At 36.8% G+C, this 10,050-nt stretch overlaps 1 protein-coding gene across 2 annotated transcripts; it reads right to left on the reverse strand.

The window, feature by feature from the left end:
* Positions 1-210: 210 nt before the first annotated feature.
* Positions 211-9,232, reverse strand: LOC132621918 (lysine-specific demethylase JMJ28). Of its 2 annotated transcripts, XM_060336394.1 has the most exons (13): positions 8,096-9,223; positions 7,831-7,976; positions 6,361-6,463; positions 6,146-6,278; positions 6,003-6,066; positions 5,178-5,916; positions 3,433-3,762; positions 2,542-3,066; positions 2,381-2,453; positions 2,219-2,304; positions 1,032-1,151; positions 554-639; positions 211-473 (listed from the first exon to the last, which is right to left on the reverse strand). In XM_060336394.1, exons 1-12 carry the CDS (start codon positions 8,708-8,710, stop codon positions 559-561), a joined length of 3,015 nt encoding a protein of 1,004 aa, XP_060192377.1. In that variant the 5' UTR covers positions 8,711-9,223; the 3' UTR covers positions 211-473; positions 554-558. The 2 variants fall into 2 exon arrangements, 1 of the variants encoding a protein (XP_060192377.1); XR_009575741.1 differs by lacking the exons at positions 211-473; positions 554-639 and adding an exon at positions 1,681-1,793 and having other exon boundaries at positions 1,031-1,151; positions 8,096-9,232.
* Positions 9,233-10,050: the final 818 nt, after the last annotated feature.

Genomic DNA, 10,050 nt, shown 5'->3' on the forward strand with positions numbered 1-10,050 from the left:
GGATTCAAGAATACTGATGTGCAGACCTTCACATTGGAGGCAACACAATGCAGAGGAAATAGAAATAAGTCAAACAATCCGTTTTTTTATTTTGTCTTCTAAAGTTTTCTCTAGGGAAAAAAAACAAAGTTGGACACAGCGCCTAACGGGAGTTGAGACTTGAGAGAGTCTAGTTGTAGCATTGGAATTATGGACATTGAGAGAAGCATAGAAAGGACTCCCTAACAAAGCATGTACAATTAATATTGAATATATGTTTTCATGACATTTTTATGTGTTAAATCTGCCGCTGGGCAGATCTCTGAATTGAATTTCATCTTCAGATTCTGCTATATACATAAGAAAATCGTTGACGAATGACGAGGATCTTAAACATCAGTATCCACTCATCCCTCCTTTGTTTCACCTCTTCTTTGTCGAAAAAATGAACTACAACCTATTCCCTAGCAGCATGTAGCACGAACCTGCAAAGTCTATAAGATTGTACCAATCAGTTTTGACATATATGCATACTCGCTATCCTATAAAGTTCTTTACCAACTATTAAACTTACTGTTGTCAAGAGGATTGCTTGGTATGTGTGAGGTCGCGAATTTCTGCAATTGCATTTTTGATTCCACAAAGAGCCATTTTCTTCACCTGCCATTCAAATTATAACAGCAACATTAATGAGATCCTCATGGATGCTAAGAGAGCATAACACGAAAATGACTAGGTTTTCAAACATGAAATTTATTTTGGAGTAATAGACACTGGCATAAAAAATAAAAACTAGATGTAGAAGCATTTTTCTCTTGCAAAGCTAGATCCAGGACTAAAAGTACAAACATCTACACACATTTTTCCTTGAATAAAATTGTCAAACAACATGCTTTCCGCTACCAAATATGAAAGCTAACAGAAGTCCAAACAAGCATAACAACGAGTATTAACTTTGTAAATTTGTCAAACAATGCCATGTTCAGATTTCTATATTATAGCAGATTGAACCTAATTGTAGCAACTAAAATGAGGAGTGTTGAAAAACTTGCCTCCAGCACTTTTCCCCTGGCTTTGTGGTGCTCAGGAAGTAGACGAATTTCATCAGTTATGTGGATACATTCAGCAACATTTTCAGGCGAGATGAAGTCCAAAACAATATTGATGCATGACTGCAGGCAGAGTATTTAAACATCTGTCAGTTATTATGTGCTAAAAGAAACAAAGTCCCCACATAACTGGCAAACATATATGAGACTAGAATCGGTTGAGTTGGTAATATGCACACATGCGATCAATTGTGGCTGGTTTAAGGCTCCTTTTAGGCATAGAAGAGCTAATGATAACTATGGAACAGTGCCCAGCATGTGAAATCAGAACACAAAAGTACCGATAGCAGAACTGAGAAATTGTGATTTAAGTAAAATATATAGTATAAATAATGTACTTCAAGTGAAAAACCATAATTTATGATTCAGATGCAAAGTTGCAAGTTTAAATATTAGATTCAGGTATACTGACTTATTTTCTTATACTGGATGTCTAGTTTCCTATTCCTAATCGCTCTATAAAGAATTTCCTATTCCTAATCATGGCAAATCACTCATAGCGCTTAGAATGTTTAACATATCAATTTGACAACTATATTTATTGTTTAGTGTCGTCCTATTCAAGAAGGAGCTCGTGGGTGAAGAGGCGCACACTGTAGAGCCTTGGTGTCTGCACTGAAGTGCCACCCTAAGCAAGGCGAAGCGCCAGCCGCTTTGCACCTAGTTTCAGGGCATAAGCGTTCCTCATCCGAGCCTTTAACAACACTGCCATCAATAAGTTCCAGTTAATAATACTGCAACTAATGAAACAGAAATCTACTTCCTTTAAAGAAGTTACCGAGCGGAAGATGTCACCTTAAACAAACCAGCATTTGAATATGGTAGGATTGATTCAATTGGTCCCGAGATTATTTGCTAATATAATCATCTTCAAGTCTGACATTTACTATGAATTACCAGAAAAATTCTCAAACAATATTAACATTTTGTCCTGGGTTATTTGGTTCTTTCTGTTATCAAACTAATTCATGGGGCTTAAAACAAGAATTTGCGTTCTTAATTCTTTGTTCTACAGGTGAAATTGCTTATTCTTTCAAACTCCTTTACTGCAAGAACAGGAGAACGATGGAGATATACAGGTTATCTCACCAAGTTGTTTGAAGTATGAATGACATCATTATAAAGGATACCTTAAGTTGTTTGACTTGATATGGACATCCGGCAGGGATGATAATAGCTTCTCCAAGATGTTGCTCAAAAGTCCAGGGTTGAACATCTAAAAAGTAATAACATTAAGAATTAGTACTAATTTAATCCAAATGATAAACATAAAAAAGACAGAGCAATTATACCAAATTCCTCCTTAAGCTTCAATTTGTGGAATGAATCAAAGAAGAAACTTCGATCAAGAATTGGGTGAACAACCTGCAGCAGACACATGCCAAAAGATCGAGATTAAGTTAATTTCTATTTCTTTAACTTTACATAAAACTCTTGGTCCAAAGAGTTGTACTTGTCTGGAATAACCACGCGTGGAGGTGAACTCGCTAGAATGCCTTTTGAGGTACTCTAGAAGTTTTGGGATGTCTTGTCTGCGGAAAACGTCCCATTGAGCACCAGAGGTTTTTGCTTCTTTCTTTGCACCATCAACTTCTTCAAAAAGATAATCACTGTCTGAATCGTCATATCTTTCAACAGACCCAGAGCAGAACAGTGAGACATCAGACTCAAATCCTGAGTCATTTTCATTGTCACTGGAGATATTGCCATCTTGGTCTTCATACCTTTGACCTCTTAGTGAGTCACCAGAGTCAAGAGGTACTTCAGCAATACCATCAGGCAACTGCCCTCCAGTTGCATCCTGCAGACCGGATTCTTCTGTGTCTCCACTATGCAGAGAGGATTTTCCTTTCTGATCACTGGAATAGCTGGTAGATTCCTTGTGATCTTGAGGCTTCTTATTTTTCATTAAACATTTTATTTTTCTTACTTGTTCCTTGGAAGCAGGAACATCAGTAGCACTTGCAAGAATATTAACCTGAGAAAAATCCAAATGATATGAATCAAAATTTCAATCGTCATCTCACATGCTAGATCTATCTACTCCAGACTGTACGAGAAAATCACATTTAGAACCCTATGGATGCCATAAGATATGGATAGTTCCAGTCTACTTAAATTTGGGAAGAGGGGCAGGATGATTGAATCGCTAAATGTTTCTATGAACTTGCCATGTTATATTACTGAATCAGAAAGATTACCAACTTTACAGAAACAGAGATCTGCTTCATCTTCTGAATTAGCAGTCAGAGAGAAGATACAACACAGGATGGTCTCAATGTTCAATTAGTCAACGTAAGAAAACGAACTGAAAATAGAGATATTAGCAGAAAATTAGGCCTACCACATCATATGATTCACAACCTAGGTTAGTGATAAATTCTGCTTGCAATAGTTCTTCAGGCCCACCATAGGAAATATAGATTGACGGTCCTAAATCAGCCTCTGGCATTTCTGGTGGCAATTTAGCTGCTAGATTTAGAAGACCAGATTTTGGATTCATATACTCTTGAAGTGGTAAAGCCCGCAAGACCTCAGCATGGTGAGCAGGAAACTGTTCTTTGAATAGATGGGAAGAAAGCCATGCTCTGAATTTTACCATTTCACGCTGCATTGTTGCATGTGTTTGCCATTCAAGGGACCCCATAAATATCTGCTTTCTAGCTATTTCAACCTACAAACTGCAGATAATCAGGCCATGATATTTGTTTTTACATAAATATGTACACTCTCAGAGGCCATTTCATACACAAAAGAAAAACGTAAAAATCAATAAGGAGGATCATCAGTTAAAATGATTTTTTTACAAAGCACTAGTACAACAGAAAACATATCCAATTAAAAAGGTGGTGAAAAGGATGATGTAGCTTCATTGCAACTATATATTTTTTATTTGGTAACTACATAGCGTGAGAATTAAGTTTAACCTCCGAGAACATTTGGTCGTCCTCTTTAGAATGTTTTATTATTATTATTAAGTATTAATTTACTCTTCCTTTTCTATTTCTACAGGTGGTGAGAATGGAGGGTGGAAGAAGAATACAATTTAGATATATAGATGATAGATCCATCATATTACTAATTTACAACCCCCCCCCCCCCCCCCCCCCCCCACACACACACACCCCATACAACTACATTTTACATGACACTCTTTCCTTTTTGGTCCATTCCAAAAAGGTTGACACCTTTTATCTTTGGAAATCTTTAATCTTGACACACCCGTTTTGCCTTCAATGATCCGCTCTTAGAGGAATTGGCACGGCATGCTGAAAACTATTATTAGATTCTTAGGGTACTTTTGTATGTCATATATATTTAGCTAATGTGTCAGAGCCTTTCTTGCTTTCTTTCTCAAAATTCATGTAGACTATCATATAAAATGAAACATAGTGTAGTTGTTACTGACCTAATCCAAAGAGAGAAGTCCATAGACAGATAAGTTCTTCACAGCATCTACTTTTATTCATATCAACCAAGAAAAAACATACTAAGATATAAGAATATCTTGGAGATGACAACATAATTATTTACAGGAAAAGTGCAGTTCTCCTATACATGAATTTAGTCCATCCATCCTTCTGATTTTTGTAACTAAGATGTCAAACGACTATAGCACCCAAGAATTGACCTAGCAATCAATGAAGCGGGTGAAAATTAATGGGGTTTGAAATCCCAATAGTTGATTTCTTCCCATCTGCCTAAGCCTCAGAGGGCAGAGTTACCCGGTACCTGTGCTTGTACGAGGTATCAGGCTGTCGGTGGGATAGTAGAGGTGCACGCAAGCTATCCCGGACATATCCCTTATTTTTTTTTTCTAATAAAAAAGGTAAGATGACATTAGCCTATCCCAACAGTTCTTCCCATTGCCGAGAGCGCAAAATTTTGTTATTATCATAGAGATTGCCTTTTTACCTGACTGATTTCAAGTTTCAACCATATAAACATAAATTTTCAATCACATCCTAAAATTTTGTAATTAGAGGTTAAATTCTTGTCAAGGGTGATGATACAAGAAACTTCTTGTCAAGGACCCAGAGGACTTAGAGTATTTTATCAGATCTAAAGAAGAGAGCAGGAAATACCTACCTCACACCAGTCCGAGTGATTTTGTGCCTTAGCTTCTTCTTTATCCCGGGAACATTTTGACCTTTTCTCAAGGTAAGTGCAGAACATAACAACAGGATCCCAAGCCAAATCAGAAGAAATCCGAAGCACATTTCGTACTATAATAGGATGACCTTCACCCCAGTGTTTCTGAAAGTGTTCAAGGTTTTCCTCACGGAGATTCTTTATAGATGGACAATAGAGAAACTTGTCCCTCGAATCTTGTCTCTTATCCACTTCGATGAATGAATTAACAACAGAATCTTTATGATCACTTCCCCTGCATAGTGAGCAAGATGAAAAATCATGTTCCGTGTCCTGACTGTTGTAGCTGCATAATATTGCTTCAGCACTGATTTCCAGCTCCTTGATCCAAGTGTAGGGAAATACACATCTTAAATCCAGGAAGCTATCACTACAACCACCATATTCTGCAGGGGGGCAAGATATACTGCCATCAGCACAAGCTTGACAGTTGGAGAATGACTTGGAAGATGGGTAATGTATCCCCGAGAAACTTTGCCTTGAGGTGCTAGTATGATTCATCCTTGATTGTCTCTCAAAATTAGAAGAACAAGCTTGTTCTTCATTGGAACCTTCAAACTTACAATCTTCAGTTAAGCTTCCATGACGGGACTCCCGACAGCAATATAAGCAAAGGCTATACGAACACTTAGAGCAGATTCTGTGGTAATCCAGAATGGAGGTGTTGCAGTTACTACTGCTCAGAATTAAAATAGCATGGATAAGACAGGCAGCAGGTCTAACATCCTTAAAATTTTCAGGACTCAGGATCAGTCAACTTACCAGTGATATAATTTTCCGTCTCCTGCTGAAGCCTGCTGAACCTGAATGTCAGATTCCCCCTTTCCTATAAGATGTAAAATGTGAGTAGATGCTCAAACTCGTAAAAATGAACAAAGGCCAGGGTATCCAGTCAATAACAGTACCTAATATCTTTGCTTCCATTTCTACTTCAATTCTCTGCTCTTCGTTGATTTTTTCCAGTATCGGACGAAGAAGGTGGACCAGATAATAAAGTAGCTGGACTTTTTGAACCTCCCTTTTATGCCTATAGAATTCCTGGTACAATTTTTTTCATGAACAAACGAATCAGAATTGGATAAGTACACATGATGGCTCAAATTCAATTATATTGTCATACCTTATGACTGCTGGGTTTCAATTCATTCCTCTTGCAGATCCTACAGCTACAGGCTCTACGGCAAACAGGACATTCCCCCCTAATTTCTTGCTGTTCCAAATACCTAAAACAGATCAAACATCAGAACTTTCACTAAACAAGTCGTTCCAGTTTCCCAAGAAGCAACTCCACCACAAAGAAAACTTTATTTGTTTGATCATATTTAGACCAGTCAACAAAAGTTTATTGCAAAACCAAGATGATGACAGTAAGGGGTAAATGCGAAAGGCATCCAAGTGGGCTACCCAAGCATCTTTCTACACATAAAGATTGTATTTGTATTTGACATATAAATGAGAGGATGTCTTCTGTACGGCCTAGCTGCCTGCCGTGCATACTATTGAATTAGGGGGATTTCATTATTTCCTCATATTAATCAAATGGATTCCATTTTGCCAACTCACGGTGAGAAGTCGCTTGGGGAATACACCTCAGCCCCTTTCCTTCAACACCAATAATCTAGTAATTTTTTGTGTCTTCTTGAGCGAGTCAAGTACTTCACGGATGTGGAACACTAACACATAAGACTTTTTGCTTATTAAAAATGCCTGACATGTTACACTGTATTCCACACGTAATCGTTCTGCCGTGATCTACTTTCATAAAGATATGTTATGCTAGGATTGATTAGACTAATGATTAGACTAATGACATCCGAGGATTCCCTCTATATCCATAGACTTCATGTAACATTAGATCATACTCTATTTTCTCTCTGCAAAAGCACATCTTCATGAAACCACAACACTCGTGACTCAACTATCCAAACCTTGAAAAACAAAAAACAAAAAAGGTGACTGTTAACTTATTCTTACATTTCCACCCTTACCCCCAGTCAATTACTATCTTTTACCAGCTTCCATTTGGTTATAACGAGAGAATCATCAGCAAAAGTTACATCCCACAACTTCCTCCCCCTCCCTTCTTTTTATTCACCTTTTCCGACGCTTTTTCTTCTCTAACAGAAAAGATCTTCCATTCAATCAACTGAAGTTGCAGTACCGCAGCACCATAGCGGAAGCAATAAGAAAAATACAGGTTACTGTCTAGTCAAATGTCAAGGACATCCTAAATAATCCACTGCATTTCTTGACCAACTCGGAGTTCTAAGATCCATGCCAGCAGGTTAAAGTCATTAACATCCTAACAGAATGTCGTCCTAATTTGAAAGTACCCAAAATCAGAGGCAGACAAGTGCAATTATATTACCTACTTAAAGTTAGTTATAAGCTCCTCGACAAAAGGTTAAAGTCACCAAATAATCTAGGTGAAGATCGTTTAACTTTTACGTTAACTTGCCCAGAATGTATTTAACATTCAAGAATGGTTTCATAAATACTTTTGCATGCAGGAGAGTTGTGAGAAAACAGATAAACATAACTAAAATAAAAGTACATTTGTTCAAAAACTAAAGAAAGCAAAAGATCAAACCTTTCTTTAATACAATCAAGACAAAAGTACTGTTTTTTACAACTCGAACACTTGATCAGAACCCGGTAGGTACTTTTCCTACACCAGTGACACAACCTTCTCTTTACTTTACGTAAATTCTTCCCATTCCTAGCAAATGGCACAGCCTAATCACCAAAAGGGCACCGACAATCACTACAACAGTTATCATGTAAATACAACAATAACAAATTGAAAGACATCAATTTTGAACTAGAACAAAAGCTCACAGGAAAAAGAAAATAACCTGCATTGTACTAATTGGAAGGGGTTCAATATTTTTTGATCGGTAACGCCTTAACGAAAAGGGGCTAGAGCTAGAATCCAATCCTAATTTTATATCTAAAACAGAACCTGCATTGTTAAAATTCTCTGCAGGTATAGAAGGAATAGCCATTACAGCATTAGGGAATTCCCTCATCAATTCAGCACTATCATTCTTCAATTCCTTCTCATTTTTCTTCTCTACTTGTCGTTTCAAGAAAACCCGAATCAATTCTAACGGCAAATCACCTCTTTTCAGCTCCATTCTCCTCAAAGCTTCATCTAATGCCTCAGAAACACAAGGTTTACGCTTAAGGGGTTTCGTTTTCTTGAATTTTCTCAACGCCCTTTCACTCTTTGAAAACCCAATTTCTAGACACCCTTTTGAATTCTGAATCTTGGGTTTCTTTTTGTTTTTCGTATTTCTAACGATTTTCAGCGATTCAGGTACTTTCTGTTTTAACGACCTGTGACGACCTTGCACATAGTGAATTTCACAGAGTTTTTTACCTTCAACTACACGCCGTTTACACCGCCATTGACGGCCGTCAGTTCTGTTACACCGTTGATCGTCAGGTAGAACATCGTTTTCTTCCATTGGGTGTGTTTATTTTTCTCAGAAAAATTGAATCTTGGAAGTACCCAAAGTGATGTGGGTCTTGAGGGAGTTAGGGTTTAGTACGTGACTTTTTTTGTTTTTCTCTGTGTGTTTAATGAGGGATTGATAGACACATAAGTGTATGTGGAGTGATGAAAAGAAATATGGGGAGTCCTATATTGTCTTGGATGTTTCAATTGAATTACAAGTGGAATGTATGACCCCTCAGTTCTGTAGTTTTATAGTACTGTATAGATGTGTGTATCTGATCAGTCCCACACAATCAGGAACTCCCCCAAATTCAGATTGTGTAGCTTAGTATTGGATGAATCAGAAAGAAAAAAAAAATTGAATTGAATTTTGATGACAGATGGAAAATTCAGAATACTCTGTTTATCTGTGAAGGATTTTTTTTTTTTTTGGTCAATGAGATAATGTGTTTGATTGCATTTTCCCGGTGCATTTACGTTTTCTGTTGTAAAATGATTTTTTGTTTGAATATGGTGCTGAAGATTGTTCTCAAAATGACTTTTTCTCTTTTTCACTTTTGGTAGAGAATATATTAATAGGGTTGGTTGGGAATTTGGAATTCTCGGGGAAGTTTCTAATAAACAGATAAATACATGATGAGGTAATTTGGATATCAGATAGCAGTTGGTGTTTTCAAGGAATGAATCAAATAATGGCAATGCATAATTATTTGATCAAGGGTTGGATTTTTTTGGTATGACCACCCTGATGAGGCAATAGTACTAAAATTCAAGATTTTGAGTTATGTTAGTAGTGATAGACCAGTGAACGATAAATTTGGAGGTGATTTTGTGCATTTTCAGTACATTAATACTAATTGGGCAGTGTCTCGTATATCCGAAAAAAAGGGTTGGCATCTTGTGAGTTTTGTTATGGATTCTTTTGTATTCTTTACTTTTTTTCAATTCATCTTGACATTTATTGACCCCCTAAAGTTTCTGAATCTGTTATTCAACTCTGTAGTTAAGGCTGCAGCTGTAACTATTTAAATTGTTTGTAGAATTTACCAACATTTAACAGAATTTAAATCAATTTATTAAAAAGATATGGTCTTGAAAAAATACTCAGTCATATTCTTGAGGCATGAGTTTTTCTGTTGTTCAATTCAGGAATATCAGAAGATAGCTAATTTTGTTAAGTGTTGGTACCTGAGCGTTTCAAGTAAAATATTATGACAGAAACATCAACAAACCAACCAGTGCTAGTTGTATACAGTACAATATTTGTCAAATGAATATGGATTGTCCTTCAGAAAAAACTCTAGTTTGTCCTTCCAAAATTGAAATGTTTCATGGAAGTTGAGATGATGA

This window comes from Lycium barbarum, chromosome 12 (genome assembly GCF_019175385.1).
Source record: "Lycium barbarum isolate Lr01 chromosome 12, ASM1917538v2, whole genome shotgun sequence".
Lineage (NCBI taxonomy): Eukaryota > Viridiplantae > Streptophyta > Magnoliopsida > Solanales > Solanaceae > Lycium > Lycium barbarum.

Coding starts and splice junctions, on each gene's coding strand:
- LOC132621918 (XM_060336394.1), bottom strand. CDS start 8,710: ATGGAAGAAAACGATGTTCTACCTGACGATCAACGGTGTAACAGAACT. Junction 7,977..8,095: donor TTCCAATTAGTACAATGCAG/GTTATTTTCTTT, acceptor TTTGGTGATTAG/GCTGTGCCATTTGCTAGGAA. Junction 6,067..6,145: donor AATGGAAGCAAAGATATTAG/GTACTGTTATTG, acceptor TACATCTTATAG/GAAAGGGGGAATCTGACATT.